At 37.8% G+C, this 19,469-nt stretch overlaps 1 protein-coding gene across 1 annotated transcript in view; it reads right to left on the reverse strand.

The window, feature by feature from the left end:
- Nucleotides 1–19,469, reverse strand: part of ASH1L (ASH1 like histone lysine methyltransferase) — a 217,459-nt gene that overhangs the window by 48,935 nt on the left and 149,055 nt on the right. Inside the window, exon 9 of the mRNA XM_065878757.1 lies at nt 24–97. Coding sequence (XP_065734829.1) covers nt 24–97 — 74 coding nt within the window. The remainder of the gene's footprint in view (nt 1–23; nt 98–19,469) is intronic.

Genomic DNA, 19,469 nt, shown 5'->3' on the forward strand with positions numbered 1-19,469 from the left:
AACATGGTAAGATACGCTCATACCTGATTATGTTTCCACTGCCAAAGGATGTCATAGGGAAGCTGAAAATCAATTCGCTTTTGCCTTAGATATTTTCCTGAAACAAAAAAATACTATCAATTTTAATATCTAATTTATACAATGGGTCAAATAGCCACAAGATTTAATATGCACTGACTAAAAAAATAAAGATCTAATTTTTAATTTTATGAATTTTCCATCACTAATTTTTAAGTTCAGCTACTCTTTTCCACTGTGCACCATGTGGTATAAGCTAAAGATGTTTTAATAGTAGCTTATATAAAACAACTAGCATAGCAAATTTACTACCAAAAATAGGACATTATGAAGCAAACTAAATACTAAGAATTGTTCAATCATTAAAATTATTAACCAGAGCATCTGTCATCTATTCTCCTTCATTATGTACATAATCTAAGGTTGATTATAAAAAGAAGTATAAGAGTTTTCTAAAATAGGCAACCCTGAATTTAAATAACTCGAGTATTTACATGCAAATTTATGATCTGTTTTTTTTCCTACCTATTGAAATACTACTTTTTAAAGCCAATTTTAGAGCCCTTTTCTACCTTAAAGACGTCCTTTCAATTTCTTTACTCTGCATCTTTCTGTTCGTGAAGGACTATAATGCTCAACTCATTTCTTGCAGGACTTAGACTTTTCCTTGTTATCTGGATTTTTGCCCTATCATGGTCTCCAGACCAGCAGTTCTCAAAGATTGCTCTGCTTACCCCAAGGGATCTGAGAGGTCAAAACTATTTTAATAACACTCTAAGACATTATATGCATTTTTGTTGTGCTGATATTTGTACTAATGGAGTAAAAGAATGGTGGGTAAAACTGCAGTTTTAGTATGAATCAAGGCAAGGGGCACAAAACTGTACTAGAATGAAACTAGTAGAAATGAACTATGCCAGCATCATCTAAGAATGCTCTTGATAAAGTAGTAAAAATATTAAATCTTGGCCCACAAACCAAAATCTTTATTCTGCATGACACAATGGAAGTATGCATAAAGCATTTCTGTTACACACTGAGGTATGATGGTTATCTTAAGGTAATGCACTTGTGCAAATATTTGAATGGTGAGCTTGAACTAGTTGCTTTTTCATGGAACACCGTTTTTACTTAAAGGAACTGACAGACAATGGTTATTCTGACCTAGGAACTGAAAGTAAGTCGAGTGAACTTGTTACTTCAAGAAACCCAATTGTGGACTTCCCTGGTGGCGCAGTGGTTGAGAGTCCGCCTGCCGATGCAGGGGTGGACACGGGTTCGTGCCCCGGTCCGGGAAGATCCCATGTGCCACGGAGCGGCTGGGCTCATGAGCCATGGCTGCTGAGCCTGTGCGTCTGGAGCCTGTGCTCCGCAGCAGGAGAGGCCACGGCAGTGAGAGGCCCGCGTACCGCAAAAAAAAAAAACCAAAAAAGAAACCCAATTGAAAATATGTTTCCGATGACAAAATTTAAGTTTGAGTGAACACTGTAATTTTGGAAAACTTGTGTCCATTAACTACCATGAGATTCTCAGTTTTTTAATACTTAAGCTTTTCTCATGAAATAAGTGGCAATTAACAAATGTGAATTGTTTTGGATACATATAGGAAATGGAAAAGCAATGTAATACAGTGAATTAATATTTTTCAATGACCAATACAGGAAGTGATAAAATCATACATGGGTAAAAAATCCATTTAAATCGCAAGAGAGACCAATGGATTTTAATACTCCACTGATTTCATACTCCAACACTGCAGTGTTAAGGAACTATGACATTTATTGATTAATTTTGCTGCAGTATCAAAGAATATCTAGTTATCTGAATTTATTAAAATATCTTCCTCTCTTTTACAACTTTTTACCTATGTGAGGTCATATTTCTTCATGTATTTAAACCAGAATAACATCACAACAGATAGAAGGCAAAAATAGATGCAGCTGTCCTATGTTTAAGCCAGACATTAAGGAGATTCACAAAAATGTAAAATAAAGTCACATTTCTCATTAAAAAAATTTTGGGGGAAAGTTATTACCACATCCAGACTAAAATGAAAGCATAATAAACTTGCCCTCAAAAAAAAAGGGTGTGTGTGTTATTTTTCATAAAAATGTGATTTGTTACATGCAATGAGTTTATTCATTTGACAAATCTGATGATATAGCAGCATGGATTACAGGTATATCTAAGGGGAAATAACTTATGGAGGTAGGGTAACATAACAAGTTTCTGTCTGGGGTTACATCTGGTAGAAGACTGGAGTCACATCTGGTAGAAGACTGGAGTCCACCTGTTGATAGGGAACCAAAGCTGAATGTATAACTACAAAGTCTGTAATGAAAAAGTGTAAACAACTTAAAGGTTTATCAACAAGGAAGTAAACTTAGGTACATTTAAATAATGAATATGCAGCTATTAAAATGCAATGAGGTATATACTTACTCATATGAAAACATATTCTCCAAGTTGCAGAATAATATTATAGCAAGGGCTGATTTTTAAAAATACTTAAAAAAAACCCTATTAAATAGCTATATATGGTGGGGGCTGTCTAGGAAAGGGCATGAGGGAACTTTCTGGGGTGATGATAATGTTCTTGAGAAGGGTCTGGGTTACAGAGGTGTATGAAAATTTTAAAAAACTGAGTAAAAGTACATTTAAGATTTGTGCATTTTATTTTTTTTAAATTATATAACCTAACTAGCTATTGATGTTACCCTGAGAAGACTGATTGATTTATAATTTTTAAAATAAATTTATTTTATTTTAGGCTGCATTGGGTCTTCGTTGCTGCACGCAGGCCCTTCTCTGGTTGCGGCGAGCAGGGGCTACTCTTCGTTGAGGTGCACAGGCTTCTCACTGTGGTGGCTTCTCTTGTTGCGGAGCACAGGCTCTAGGCGTGCGGGCTTCAGCAGTTGTGGCTCACGGGCGCTAGAGTGCAGGTTCAATAGTTGTGGTGCACGGGCTTAGTAGCTCTGCGGCATGTGGGATCTTCCCGGACCAGAGCTCGAACCCGTGTTCCCTGCACTGGCAGGCGGATTCTTTTCTTTTGTTTATTCATATACATTTTTTATTGTAGACTTCTTTTTATGCTTCTATGAAATCTTAGGAACAGAATTTCTCATCATTTAAAAAAACTTTTCTTACTAGAAGAATTATACATGTTTGCTACAGAAAACAAGCAAATAATAGGACAAAAAAAAACTCTTAAGTCATAATGTTGCACCTATATTTTGTAATTTACTTTTTCCATTTAAATATCATAACGCACTTTTCATTCTAACAGATGCTCTCTTATATATAATGGTTACATGAAATAGATGCACCCATAATTTACTTTTTGGTACAACGTTTGCAGAGTTCACTATTACAAACAGCACTTTGATAAACATCTTTGTTGCTAAATGTCTATGGGCCAGTTTTCATTACCTTGTTAGGATAAATTCCAGAATTGCTGTGTGGTAGGGCACACAGATTTTAAAGATTTTTTGATACATACTGCCTTCTTGCATAGTGTAGGGAATCTCGAATACAAGAAGATTCTTCTCAAACCACTGGAGAAGTTTTTCCTGGAAATGAATGAATTTTTCCTTTCTCGGCACTCTGCTTTACTGCTGTGCAGAATGTGTTCAAAGCAGTGTCTCCAACATCCTTGAATATCTCAGATGCTTTTTCCATAACAGATGCTTTTCTTCTGGACTGGAGTAAGAGTTCCTCAGTCACAGATACTAATGTCTCTCTTGATTTTTTTTTCCCCATGCCTGATGGAAAGCAGGGGAAACTTTGGGAGAAGATCCAGTCACTGACTTTACTGAGGGATGAGTGTGATGCAGAAATAGAATGGCCAAAGATGGCTGCCAGTGAAGGGAACGTTCCACCTATGATCCCTGTAAATTCAAGAGATGGTCAAGGTGGTTTTCCATTGTGCAAACTCTTCACTTGTTAGTTGTTTCCTCATTTTGCCATGGTGCTGGTCTTGGAGAGGGCAGGCTGATTCTTAACGACTGAGCCACCAGAGAAGACCTATTTTATTTTAAAAATTATATAACCTAACTAGCTATTGATGTCACTCTGAGAAGACTGATTGATTGATAGACTGATGCATGCATGCATGCTGCATTGGGTCTTCGTTGCTGTGCCCAGGCTTTCTCTAGTTGTGGTGAGCGGGAGGCTACTCTTTGTTGCAGTGTGCGGGCTTCTCATTGCGGTGGCTTCTCTTGTTGTGGAGCATGGGCTCTAGGTGCATGGGCTTCTGTAGTTGTGGCTCTTGTGCTCTAGAGCACAGGCTCAGTAGTTGTAGCGCACGGGCTTAGTTGCTCCGTGACATGTGGGATCTTCCTGGAACAGGGCTCGAACCCGTGTCTCCTGCACTGGCACGTGGATTCTTAACCACTGCACCACCAGAGAAGCCCTGTGCATTTTACTGATGGTAAATTCACCTCAAAAGAAAAACCCTATAAGCAAATACTGAGATCTTGACTCTGATATGACGAAATATTTATGGGGGAAGTATATCAATTTACTTTGCAGCATGTCCAAAAATAGGATGGAATAAAAGATGGATAAATATATGATAAATCAGTCAAATATTAATGAAAAGGTCTAGGTGATGGGATATTTTGTGTTTAGTTTTTTCAAACTTCTGTATGCTGAAAAATTTCACAATAAAGTGTTGGAAAAAACCAGCTATATGTATATAGGAAAAAGTTTGAAAGGGTATATACTAAACTATTATATTTCTGGGAAGGGGAACTTTATCTTTTAATTCACATCTTTCTACATTAAAAGGAATATTTATGAGTATGTACTGTTTCTAACAACAATAAAATAAAAATAATTTTTTTAAAAGTCAAAATTGCTTCTCAGAAGACAGGACAAATCCCTTAATGTAAAGGGTTAACTCCTTTCTTAATGTGTTTTCTGTAGATAAGAGGGTGTAAAAGAATGAAGGAGTAGACAGTAAGTTCTGAATTTTTAAAAAGAATACTTTTCTTTCTCTTTCTAGGAAAGAAAGCATCCATTATCCCCTTCAATTAACTTTAAAGACACAATTTTCCCCAGTGCCCAGCATCTTGAGTTCTCCTACCAACATCTCCACAGATGTTATGTTGCTTTTCCTGGCATTATTTGTATTTCTCCTCTCTAATCCATATATTAAGTGTTGAGGAAAAAAATGATGGGTCAGTCTTTCCTTTCCTCTAACATTTCTGAAACCAGACCTAGGTAATTAATTCATTTTTAGTAAGTGAGACTCACCTAAAGAGATTTCCTTGTCAAATCCTGCTGGAGATGATACCTCAGAGGAACCTATTCAGGAGTTCCTCATTTGGAAAAATTATTCTTTGAGCTAATCCACATTTTTATTTTTTTTTAAAAATTTTATTTTTGACTGTGTTGGGGCTTCGTTTCTGTGCTTTCTCTAGTTGCGGCAAGCGGGGGCCACTCTTCATCGCGGTGCACGGGCTTCTCACTATCGCGGCCTCTTGTTGCGGAGCACAGGCTCCAGATGCGCAGGCTCAGTAGTTGTGGCTCACGGGCCTAGTTGCTTCGCGGCATGTGGGATCCTCCCAGACCAGGGCTCGAACCCGTGCCCCCTGCATTGGCAGGCAGATTCCCAACCACTGCGCCACCAGGGAAGCCCTCCTTTTTGTTTTTTTTTTTGCGGTACGCGGGCCTCTCACTGTTGTGGCCTCTCTCGTTCCAGAGCACAGGCTCCGGATGCTCAGGCTCAGCGGCCATGGCTCACGGGCCCAGCCGCTCTGCGGCATGTGGGATCTTCCCGGACTGGGGCACGAACCCGTGTCCCCTGCATTGGCAGGCGGACTCTCAACCACTGCGCCACCAGGGAAGACCCCTCCTCATTTTTAAAATGGGGAAAAAAATCACTTTCTATCCATCTGAAAATTAGATAAAATCATATCTTTTGTAGGTTTTTTTAACTGTGTGTTGGAGCCTTGAGATCTCAAATCCTGCCACTGGTCACTAGGAAAGGAGCAGAGAAATCCTTTACTTTTCCCTTTGAAATAAAACTGATTCTGTGGGCAAGAAAGTCATTTCAAGAGGCTACAGAAACTTGTGTTGACCTTCAAATCCAGAAGAGGAAGGTCCACGATGATTTTCTTTTACAGAATCAATCCTAATATGAAACGGATATGAACAACAGGAGGAGGAACATCTCCACAAAAGCACTCCATTGTTAATCAGGTAGCTAGGCAAATGAGGAAACCAAAGGAGAGAGAGGTACTTAATAAAAAGGAGAAAGGTAATAATGGTTTTGCCTTTTTCCAAGATATCTTAAAATCTGACAAAAACGTGGCCTCTTTTGTTTTCTAAACAATAATAAGGTGACTGACCTTCAGAAAAAGTTCAGCTTGTTTATATATAATCTGAGTACTGGGTTACAATATCACTCTACATATAGGTAATAATTATTTATTATGATTCCCATCCCCCCTTTGGAAGAATGTCAGCTCCACAGAGGCACGGATCTCTACCTATTTGTTTACTGATGTATTCAAAGCATCTAGAAAATTGCCTGATCAAAGAGCAGGTATTAAATATTTTCTGAATGAAAATATATATTCCATGGCATACTTTTTTTTTTTTAATTTATTTATTTGGCTGCTTGGGGCCTTAGTTGCAGCAGCAAGAGGGATCTCCGTTGTGGCATGTGGAATCTTTCGTTGTGGCACGTGGGCTCTTCGTAGCCGTGTGCGGGCTTCTCTCTAGTTGTGGTGCGGGGGCTCCAGAGCACGTGGGCTCTGTAGTTGCAGCATGCGGTCTCTCTAGTTGTGGTGCTTGGGCTCTCTAGTTGTGGCTCGCGGGCTCAGTTGCCCCACGGCATGCGGGATCTTAGTTCCACGACCAGGGATGGAACCTGCATTGGATTCTTAACCACTGGACCACCAGGGAAGTCCCTACGGTTTAAGTTTCGAGGTACTCCACCAGTTGTTCTCTTTTAACCCTACTAAGCAGTATCACCACCTTCCCCCAGTTTCTTGAATTCTGGTCTTCCTAAGCACAATTTCTCTCTTTTTTTTTTTGGCTTGTTATGCTAATTAATTTTCCTCCAGTTTTACTGAGATATAATTGAGATATATCACTATATAAGTTTAAGGTGTACAGCATAATGGTTTGAGTTACATATACTGTGAAATGATTACAGCTATACATTTATTTAGCATCATCATCTCTTATAGATACAATCAAAAGAGAAAGCAAAAAAAAAAGAAAAAAATTTTTTTCTTGTGATGAGAACACTTAGAATTTACTTACTCTCTTAACAATTTCATATATATCATACAGCAGTGTTAACTATAGCTATGCTGTAGATTATATCCCTAGTATTTATTTATCTTGTAACTGGGAATTTGTACCTTTTGACCACTTACTCCCCTTCCCCTGATCCCTCTGGTAACCACACATAATCTGATCCCCTTTTCTATTACACACACACACATACACACACACACACGTGTGCAGAGATGTTTTTAGATTCCATATATAAGTGAGATCATACAATATTTGTCTTTCTCTTTCTGACTTATTTCTCTTAGCATAATGCCCTCAAGGTCCATCCATGTTGTTGCAAATTGCAGGATTTCCTCATTTGTTATTTTCTTATGGCTGAATAATATTCCATCAAATGTACGTGTGTGTGTGTGTGTGTACTGTAGTATGATATACATACAACTATTTTATCCATTCATTCCTTGATGGACACTTAGGTTGTTTTCATGTCTTGGCTGTTATAAATAATGCTGCTATGAACATGGGTGTGCAGGTATCTTTTCGAGTTAGTGTTTTCATTTCCTTTGGATATATTCCCAGAAGTGAAATTGCTGGATTATATGGTAGTTCTATTTTTTAAATAAATAAATAATTAATTAATTTGGCTGCACTGGCATTTATTTAGTTGCGGCACTCGGGATCTCCACTGCCAGCATGGGATCTTTGTTGAGGCATGTGGGATCTTTTAGGTGTGACATGCAGGATCTTTAGTTGCAGCATGTGAACTCTTAGTTGCAGCATGTGGGATGTAGTTCCCTGACCAGGACCGAACCCGAGCCCCCTGCATTGGAAGCGTGGAGTCTTAACCACTGAACCACCAGGAAGTCCCTGGTAGTTCTATTTTTAGTTTTTTTTTTTGCTGCATCACGCAGCATGCAGGATCTTAGTTCCCTGACCAGGGATTGAACTTGTGACTCCTGCAGTGGAAGTGTGGATTATTTACTTATTTTTTGGGGCTGTGTTGGGTCTTAGGTGTAGCATGTGGGATCTTTCATTGTGGCGCGTGGGTTTCTCTCTAGTTGTGGCATGTGGGTTTTCTCTCTCTAGTTGTGGTGTGCAGGCTCCAGGGTGCGTGGGCTCTGTAGTTTGTGGCATGAAGGCTCTCTCGTTGAGGCACGTGGGCTCAGTAGTCATGGAGAGTGGGCTTAGTTGCCCTTCGGCATGTGGGATCTTAGTTCCCTGACCAGGGATTGAACCTGCGTCCCCTGCATTGGAAGGTGGATTCTTTACCACTGGACCACCAGGGAAGTCCTGGAAGTGTGGATTCTTAACCACTGGACTGCTGGGGAGGTCCCTATTTTTAATTTTTTGAGGATCCTCCATACCGTTTTCCAAAATGCCTGTACCAACACAATTTCTTAAACACAACCAGCTCCCTCACACTTTTATATTCTCATGTATCATTCTTCTCACTTAAAATTAAATCCTCTCCACCAAACTCTGTCCTTTGCCTCATACGTAGCCTTACCTAAAAATCTGTAATTTTAACATAGCTATTGTAAACAACCACATTCAACCCAGATTGCTAGAGTTGCTATCTCCAATAAGGTAGTTAATGTAATTAAAATTATCCTTTGTTGTTTATATAGTTGGTGGTTTTCTCTATCCATATAATAAAGATATTCTCCAATTTATCAAGTATGTAAGAAGGAATTAATATTCAGTATATATAAAGAACTAAGCTCAAGAACAAAAAAAAATGACTCAATTCAAAAATGGACAAGGACTTGGGAATTCCTAGGCAGTCCAGTTGATAGGACTCGGCGCTTTCACTGCTGTGGGCCCGGGTTCAATCCTGATTGGTGAACTAAGATTTTAAGATCTTGCAAGCTGTGTGGTGCAGCCAAAAAAAAAGGCAATCTACAGATTCAATTCAATCCCTATCAAATTACCAATGGCCTTTTTCACAGAACTAGATCAAAAAAATCTTAAAATTTGTATGGAGACACAAAAGACCTTGAATAGCCAAAGCAATCTTTTTTTTTAAAAAATTAATTTATTTTTGGCTGCATTGGGTCTTGGTTGCTGCACTTGGGCTTTCTCTAGTTGTGGCGAGCAGGGGCTACTCTTCATTGCGATGTGTGGGCTTCTCATTGCCACGGCTTCTCCTGTTGCAGAGCATGGGATCTAGGCATGTGGGCTTCAGTAGTTGTGGTGCACAGGCTCCAGTAGTTGTGGCTCACAGGCTCTAGAGTGCAGGCTCAGTAGTTGTGGTGCACGGGCTTAGCTGCTCCGTGACACGCGGGATCTTCCCAAATCAGGGCTCGAACCTGTGTCCCCTACATTGGCAGGTGGATTCTTAACCACTGCGCCACCAAGGAAGCCCAGCCAAAGCAATCTTGAAAAAGAAAAATGGAGCTGGAGGAACCAGGTTCCCTGACTTCAGACTATACTATAAAGCTACAGTCATCAAAACAGTACAGTACTGGCACAAAAACAGAAATATTGATCAATGGAATAGGATAGAAAGCCCAGAAATAACCCCACAAATCTATGGTCAATTAATCTATGACAAAGGAGGCAAATACAATGAAGAAAAGACAGTCTTTTCAATAAATGGTGCTAGGAAAACCAGACAGCTACATGTAAAAAAATGAAACGAGAACATTCTTGAATACCATACACAAAAGTTAACTCAAAATGGATTAAAGACCTAAATGTAAGACCAGATACTATACAACTCTTAGAGGAAAACATAGGCAGAATACTCTTTGACATAAATCACAGCAATATGTTTTTCTCTTTTTTTAAATTAATTTTTATTGGAGTATGGTTGCTTGCAATATCTTTTTCGATCCATCTCCCAGAGTAATGGAAATAAAAACAAAAATAAACAAATGGGACCTAATTAAACTTAAAAGCTTTTGCACAGCAAAGGAAACCACAAACAAAACAAAAAGACAACCCACAGAATGGGAGAAAATATTCACAAATGATGTGACCAACAAGGGATTAGTGTCCAAAATTTACAAAGAGCACATGTGGCTCAATATCCAAAAAACAAACAACCCAGTCAAAAAATGGGCAGAAGACCTAAATAGACATTTCTCCAAAGAAGACAAACAGATGGCCTAGAGGCACATGAAAAGATGCTCAATATCACTAATTATGAGAGAAATGCAAATCAAGACTACAGTGAGATATCACCTCACATGGTCAGAATGGCCATCATCAAAAAATCTACGAACAGTAAATGCTGGAGAGGGCATGGAGAAAAGGGAACCCTCCCACACTGTTGGTGGGAATGTAAATTGGTACAGCCACTTTGAAGAACAGTGTGGAGGTTCCTTAAGAAAACTAAAAATAGAGCTGCCATATGATCCAGCAATCCCACTCCTGAGCATATATCTGGCAAAAAACATGGTTTGAAAGGATACATGCACCCCAGTGTTCACTGCAGCACTGTTTACAATAGCTGACACATGAAAGCAACCTAAATGTCCATCGACAGATGAATGGATAAAGAAGATGTGGTACATATATATAATGGAATATTAGTCATTAAAAAGAATGAAATAATGCCACTTGCAGCAACATGGATGGACCTGGAGATTATCATACTAAGTGAAGTGAGTCAGACAGAGAAGAAAAATATCATATGATATCGCTTACATGCAGAATCTAAAAAAAAAAAAACCAAAAACACATGAACTTATTTACATAACAGAAACAGACTCAAAAACTCAGAGAATAAACTTATGGTTACCAGGGGAGAAGCGTGAAGGGGAGGGATAGATTGGGAGTTTGGGATTGACATGTACACACTGCTATATTTAAAAGAGATAACCAAAAAGGACCTACTGTTAAAAAAAAAAAAAAAAAAGACAAGGACTTGAGTAGACATTTCAGTAAAGAAGATATACAAATGGCCAATAGGTACATAAAGAGATGTTCAACATCACTAATCATTAGGAAAATGAAAATCAAAACCACAACAAGACACTGCTTCACACCTGTTAGGATGGCTATTACAGAAAAAAACAGAAAATGACAAGTATTACCAAGGATGTGGAGAAACTGAACTCTTAAGATTTGCTGGTGGGGTTGTAAAGTGGTATAGTCTGTAGATGTACCATATGATAAAGCAATTACACTTCTGGGTACACACATAAAAGAACTGAAACCGGGGGTCCTCAACAGAGAATTCTGTAAGCCAATGTTTATAGCAGTATTATTCGCAATTGCAAAAAAGTGAAAACATTAGAAAATGTCCATTGACAGATGAATGGATAAACAAAATGTGTGCATATGTATACATACACACACACAAAGGAATACTATCCACCATTAAAAAGAAATGAAATTCTCATATATGCTGCAAAATGGAAGAACCTTATGTTAACATAAAGACATTATGTTAAGTGAAATCAGGAAGACACAAAAGGACAAATATTGTTGTTAAGATTTCGCCTATATGAGGTACCTGTAATAGTCAAATCATAGAGCTAGAAAGCAGAACAGTGGTTATCAGAGACTGGGGGAAGGGGAGAATAGGAAATTGTTATTTAATGGGTACAGAGTTTCAGTTTGGGATGATGAAAAAGTTCTAGAAATGCACAGGGGTGATGGTTGCACAACAGCGTGAATGTACTTAGTGCCACTGAACCTTATACTTAAAAATGGTCAAAATGCAAAATTTAAGTTATGTATATTTTACCTCAAGTTAAAATTAATAATGTAATATACCAAAACCACTGTGTGCTTTAAAATGGGTGAATTGTGCCTCAATAAGCTGTTAAAAAAAGTACAACCATGTTAAAATTTTTTGCTTCATCCATTAAACAATTACTTAGAAAGTCTCAGAAGGAGAAGGAAAGCCTATTGTAAATGCCCATATTTTTGCTTACTGTATTCTTTCTGCATTCCTGATGTTCCAAGGTTCCTTCTTTTATTTCTTTCTGTTTAGAGAACTTCCTTTACTCATAGGATAGATTTGCTGGCAACAAACCTAAGAATCCTTTGTTTCTTTCAATTCCTGAAAGAAGGATATTTTCATTGGGTATAGGATTCTGGTTTGACAGTTCTTCTTTCAGTACTTGAAAAATGTGCCACTTACATGAACTCAGACATGAAATCCACTGTCATTTGATTTGTTTTACCCCTATGGATATAGAGTCATTTCTCTCTCATTGTTTTAAAATTGTTTTGTCTTTAGTATGCTGAAGTTTGATCATGTGTCTCAGCATGGATTTCTTTGACTATATATACCCTGTTCCGGGTTTGCTCATCTTCTTGAATCAGAAGGTTTATGTCTTCTGCCAAATTTGGGAAGTTTTCAAGACATTATTTACTCAAGTACTTTTTTTTATCTCTACCTTCTTTCTTTTCTCCTTCCAGGACACCAAGAACATAAATATTAGCTCTTTTGTCATGGTCCCATAGCCTCCGGTTTGTTTGTTTTTTTAAATGTCTATTTTCTCTTTTGTTCAGATTGGGTAATACTTTTAACACTCCATCACCTACTTCACTGATTCTTTCCTGTATATCTTTCATTCTGCTGTTGAGTCTATCCTCAAGCTTTTAATTTCAGCTACTGCATCTTTCAATTCTAAAAATTATATGTTTTTCCTATTTTTCATTTCTTTGCCAAGGCTTTCTATCTTTTTATGTTTTAAGCATGTTTATAACTGCTTGTTGAAGTGTTTTTTAAAAATCATAACTGCTGTAAAATCTGTCAGATAATTCTAATATCTTGGTGTTGGCATACATTGATGCCTTTTAAAATTCAGTTTGAGATCTCCCAGGTTCTTGGTATGACATATGATTTTCAATTCAAACCTAGACATTTTTGTATTATGTTATGAGATTTTGGGATTTTATATGTACCTCCTGCCCCTAAACATGCATAGCCTACCCTATTATCAACATCCTCCACCAGAGCTGTACATTTATTAACAACTGAAGAACATATACTGACATATCATTATCACTCAAAGTCCATAGTTTACATCAGTATCTTAGTATTGCATATTCTATGGCTTTGAACAAATGTATAATGATATGTATTCACCATTAAGGTATCACAACGAATAGTTTCATTGCCCTAAAAATCCTCTGTGCTCTGTAGATTCATCCTTCCTTCCCCTCAAACCACTGGCAATCACTGATCTTATTAATGTCTCCACAGTTTTGCCTTCCAGAATGTCATTTAGTTGGAATCATACAGTATGTAGCCTTTTCAGATTGGCTTCTTTCATTCAGTACTATGAATTTAAAATTCTTCACTGTCTTTTCATGGCTTGATAGCTATTTCTTTTCAGTGCTGAATAATATTCCACTATCTGGATGTACCACAGTTTATCCATTCACTTACTGAAAGACATCTTGGCTGCTTTCAAGTTTTGGCAATTATGAATAAAGCTGCTTTAAACATCTGTGTGCAGGTTACTGCACAGACTTAAGTTTTCAACTTCTTTGGGTAAATACCAAGGAGTTCAATTGTTGGATTGTATGGTAGGAGTATGTTTAGTTTTTTAATACAATTGATTTTTATATACTGATTTTTTTCCCCCAGTAGCCTTGCTACTAGTTGTAGTAACGTTTTAGTGCATCTCTTTGGATTTTCTACATACATGATCATGTTATTTGCAAACAGAAACAGTTTGACTTTTTCCTTCCTGATCTTTATGACTTTTATTCATCTTCTTGCCTTATTGCACTGGTAGAACATCCAGAATAATGCTGAAAATAAGTAAATAGAGTGAACATTTTTACCTTTCCAGTTTTAGAAGGAAGCATTCAATATCCTATCATTAAGTATGATCTGCTTTTTATTCAATGTAACACTGAGGAAATTCCTTTCTAGTTCTAAGAGTTTAAAATCAACTTTGTTCTGTAGTTGTTTTTTTCAACTAAAGTCTTTGTCAGGTTTTCTATCAGGGTTACACTAAGCTTATGAAATAAGTTGGGAATTGTTTCTGCCCTACTTTCACAAAGTGTTTGTGTTAAGACTGGTGTTATTTGTTTCTCAAATATATATGAGTTCACAAGGGAAAACCGTTTAGTTCCGGAATTTTTTTTGGGCTGCATTGGGTGTTTGTTGCTCTGCTCGGGCTTTCTCTAGTTTGGAGAGTGGGGGCTACTCTTCCTTGCAGTGCGTGGGCTTCTCATTGCAGTGGCTTCTCTTGTTGCACAGCATGGGCTTTAGGCACACGGGCTTCAGTAGTTGTGGCACACAGGCTCAGGAGTTGTGGCTCACAGGCTCTAGAGCGCAGGCTCAGTAGTTGTGGTGCGCAGACTTAGCTGTTCCGTGGCATGTGAGATCTTCCCGGACCAGGGCTCGAACCCGTGTACCCTGCATTGGCAGGTGGATTCTTAACCACTGCGCCACCAGGGAAGCCCCAGTTCTGGAATTTTTCATGTGAAATATTTAGTAAGGAACTCAATTTCTTTAAACAATTATAGGATATTCAGATGTTTAATTTCATTTATAAGTTGTATTTTGTAAGGAATTTGCCTATTTCATATATTGTTAAACATATTGGCATAAAGTTATTTATATTATTAGCCTCTTAATGACTGTAGGACCATTAGTATGGATACCGGTAAATTGTGTTACCTCTTCCTTTGTCTTGATCAGTGTAGCGAGAGGTTATTAATTTTGTTGCTATTTTCAAATCTTTGTTCCCTTATTGTCTGTTTAATATTTTACTGATTTCTGTTCGTTATCATCTACCAGTTTTCTAGAAATAAGTGGGATGGCTTTACTCTTCTCATTGACATTGAGTACAGTCAGTCCTCCATATCTGTGGGTTCTAGGCATCTATGGATTCAACCAAACTTGGATCAAAAATAAATTTTAAAAAATTCCAGAAAATTCCAAAAAGCAAAACTTGAATTTTCCCAGTGCTGGTAACTATATACACAGCATTATAAGTAATCTAGAGATGATTAAAAGTCTACAGGAGGATGTATGTAGGTTATATGCAAATACTACACCATTTTATATAAGGGACTTGAACATCCTTGGATTTTAATATCTGAGGAGGCTCCTGGAACCAATACCCCACGGATACAGAGGGACAACTTTACTTGGTCATAGTAAACCAAGGGGAGGAGGTATCCACTCTGTGTTAATTATTTCAAAATAAGTATCATTTAATCCTCACAACTCAGGTTGGAAACAGTCTCAATATATAGGTGAAGATGCTGAGATGTAGAGTAGATAATTAACTTGTTCAAGATCACTTAGCTACAAGAGTGTGAAATGAAAAGAGGAGTCTCTTGTGTTTGATTCCAAGGTGTGCTGAGGGTCCCCAAGACCACCTTCAGGTCTGGTGACTCACAGGACTCAGCATATAGTCAGACTCATGGCTATACTTTAGTATAGCAAAAAGACACAAAGCAAAATCCATAAAGAGAAAAAATACATTGGGCAAAATCTGGAGGGAACCAGGCACAAGTTTACAAAAGTCCTCTCTCAGTAGAGTCATGCAAGATGCAATCTTTGGCAATGTACTGTGACGATACGTGTAAAATGTTGGCTAACAAGAGAGCTCATTAGAAACTCAGCACCCAAGGTTTTAATTGGTGGCTGGTCATTTAGGTACCCTCTACCTAGGATGTACCAAAATTCCATTCTCTTTGAATGAAACTAAGTGTTCAGCAGAAACCATACTGTTTATACATGGTAGGCATAGTAAGACTTACCATCTAGGGAAAGTTTTATAATAGAGGGAACTATTTACTATTCAAGTTTCCAGATGCCAGCTAATGGCCAACCTTATAAGCAGGACTTTCTAAGAATAGAAGTCTTAGGTCTGCTATTTTAATTCTTTTCTGCACATAAGGCCTATGTTCTTTCCACTGTATCAGGAAAAGCAGTCAAGATTTGACCTAAGTCTGAATGACTTGTAGGGGCAAATGACAAAAGCTATGTTGAGAGGATTCTGAATTCTTTTCTGAGCTCAGCAGAAAAGGGTATCACGATATATTTCACAACAACTGTCAGTAAAAAGGAGGGCCTACATACTAAGTAATGGATTCTTGCTGACTGATAAGTCTACTGCAAAAACAACTTCAATTCAGTAATTACCAGTTATTGAATGATTACTCTGTTAGGTACTGTGCTAAGTATTTTACATGCATTATTTTATTTAATATTCATACTAATTTCTATTTTACACTAAAGAATTTGAGGCCTAAAAAAAAGAATTTGAGGCCTTGAGATGTGTCAGGTTGCCCAGGATCACACAGCTAGTAAGTGTTGGAGGTGGAATTTGACTCAAGGCCTAACTGAGGCCAGAAGCCAAATGTGAAAGCCTATGTCTTCATTTTTTTTGTTTTCATACTCCCCAGAAGATTTTTGAAAAACTATGAATCCCCTTATGCATTTTCATTCTTTTTTTTTTCCTTTGCAATACGCAGGCCTCTCACTGTTCTGGCCTCTCCCGTTGCGGAGCACAGGCTCCGGACGCGCAGGCTCAGCGGCCATGGCTCACGGGCCTAGCCGCTCCGCGGCATGTGGGATCTTCCCGGACCGGGGCACGAACCCGCATCCCCTGCATCGGCAGGCGGATTCTCAACCACTGCGTCACAAGGGAAGCCCTCCCTTATGCATTTTTAAATGTAAAGTTTAAACAGTTGCAAATGATGTAATATTTGGTTATAGCGTTTAAAAATGATGAAACTGCATACCATAGGGATTTAATACTTATCACTATTCATTAAAAAAGGAATACTCCCTTCTTTAACATTTAGAAAATTAAATCATTTCTTTTTATCCTTGAACATTATTTCTATTTCACTTATTCTGGAGAATTTTATCTTAATATTATATGTTTTCTTTGCTTGAAATTCTTTTATTGAACAATCTATCCTCCTACTCTACAAAAAAGTGTTTAACACTTAAAGTATCTGTGAACATAAACCTCAAAGCATTAAAAATTTTCTTTTGCATTGTATAATCACTGTAATTTTTATAAATATATGCCTGACCAAACCAACATAAATATACATTTTCAAAATTACAGCTTTATTGGGGCAAAATTCACATACCATAAAATTCAACTTTTTAAAATGTACTATTCAGTGGGTTTTAGTATATGGAGTGTGTAGCCATCACTACAGGATGGTTAATTTTATGTGTCAACTTGGCTGGATCACAGTACCCAGATATTTGGTTAAACATGATTCTAGATGTGTCTGTCAAAGTATTTTTTGGATGAGATTAACATGCAAATCAAAAGACTCCAAGGAAAGCAGATTATTCTCCATAATGTGGGTAGAATTCGTCCAATCAGATGAAGGCCTCAAAAGAATAAAGACTGACTTCCATAGACTGAATTCTGTCAGTAGACTGCCTTCAGACTCCTTGAGCTGCAAGATCAACTTTTTCCTGGGTCTCCATGCTGCCAGCCTACCTTGCAGATTTTGGACTTGCTAGCCTCCACAACTGCGTAAGCCAAGTCCTTAAAATAAACCTTTCTCCCTATATATCTTATTGGTTGTTTCCTTGGAGACCTCTGACTAATATAATCAACATTATTTGGGAACATTTTCGTCATCCCCAAAAGAAACCTTGTACCCATTAGCAGTCACTCCACATTCTCCCCTACCCCCAGTCCCTGGAAACCATTCATCTACTTTGTGTTTCTATGTATTTGCCTATTCTGGACATTTCATATAAATGGAATCATAAAACACGTGGTGTTTTGTGACTGTCTTCTTTTTTTTGTGTGTGTGACTGTCTTCTTTCACAAAGCATAATGTTTTCACGGTTCACCCATGTTGTCACATGTCTCAGTACTTAATTTCTTGTTATTGCCCAATAACATTCCATTGTGCAAGATATATCACATTTTGTTTACGCACGGCATGCGAGATTCCAGTTCCCTGACCAAGGATCATACACCACTCCCCCCGCCCCAAGTGGAAGCACAGGATCCTAACCATTGGACCACTAGGGAAGTCCTTTGGATGTATGTTTTCAATTCTTTTGGGTATGTATCTAAGCAGCAGTATTGCTAGGTCTTATATTAAATCTGTGATTAACTTGTTGGGAACTACTAAAATGTTTCCCAAAGAGGTTTACACCACTTCACATTCTTACCAGCAATGTATGAGGGTTCCAGTTTCTTCACACCCTCATTAATCCTTTAATTAAAGCCATCCCAGTGGGTGTGAAGTGATAATCTCATTATGGTTTTGATATCCATTTCCCTAATGACTAATGATGTTGAGCATCTTTTCATGTGCTTATTGACCATTTCTCTATCTTTTTCTGGAGAAAGATCAATTCAAATCATTTACTCTTGAAAAGATTCTGTTGTTTGTCTTTTTATTATTGAATTATAACAGTTCTTTATATATATGGGTTTCTGGATACAAGTCTCTTACTTGATATATGATTTGAAAATGCTTCTCCCTTTCTGTGGGTTGTTTCAGCTTCTTGATGGTGTTCTTTGAAGCACAAAAGTTTTAAATATTGATGAAGTTCAATTTGTCTCTTTTTTTCTTTTGTTGTACATGATTTTGGTGTCAGACACCTAAGAAATTATTACCTAATCCAAGGTCACAAAGATTTACTCTTATGCTTTCTTCTAAGAGTTTTATAATTTTAGCTCTTATATTTAGGTTGATGATCCATTTTGAGTTACTTTATCCTTTTGTATGTGCATATTCAGCTATCACAGTAACTAACCATCTGTTGAAAAGACCATGCTTTCCTCATTGAACTGTTGTGGCACTGTTGTAAAAAATCAATTGACTAAAAATGTAAAGGTATAATATACAGTTTGATAAATGAGTATTTATCATAAAAAGTAAATTTTTTTTTTTGCAGTATGCGGGCCTCTCACTGTTGTGGCCTCTCCTGTTGCAGAGCACAGGCTCCGGACCCACAGGCTCAGCGGCCATGGCTCACGGGCCCAGCCACTCCGCGACATGTAGGATCTTCCCGGACCGGGGCACGAACCCGTGTCCCCTGCATTGGCAGGCGGACTCTCAACCACTGGGCCACCAGGGAAGCCCAAAAGTAAATTTTTTTGAAGTGCATTTCTCTAAAGAGATAAAGAAACCTGATTTCATTAAAAATTAAAAAATAAGTATTACCTTCCATTTATTGAATGACTCCATTGATGATAAGATGCATTATTATTTTATCTGTATAACTATTTTATTCACATAACTAATATCCCAAAGACAGAGATGAACCTAGGCCT

Source organism: Phocoena phocoena, chromosome 1 (genome assembly GCF_963924675.1).
Source record: "Phocoena phocoena chromosome 1, mPhoPho1.1, whole genome shotgun sequence".
Taxonomy (NCBI): domain Eukaryota; kingdom Metazoa; phylum Chordata; class Mammalia; order Artiodactyla; family Phocoenidae; genus Phocoena; species Phocoena phocoena.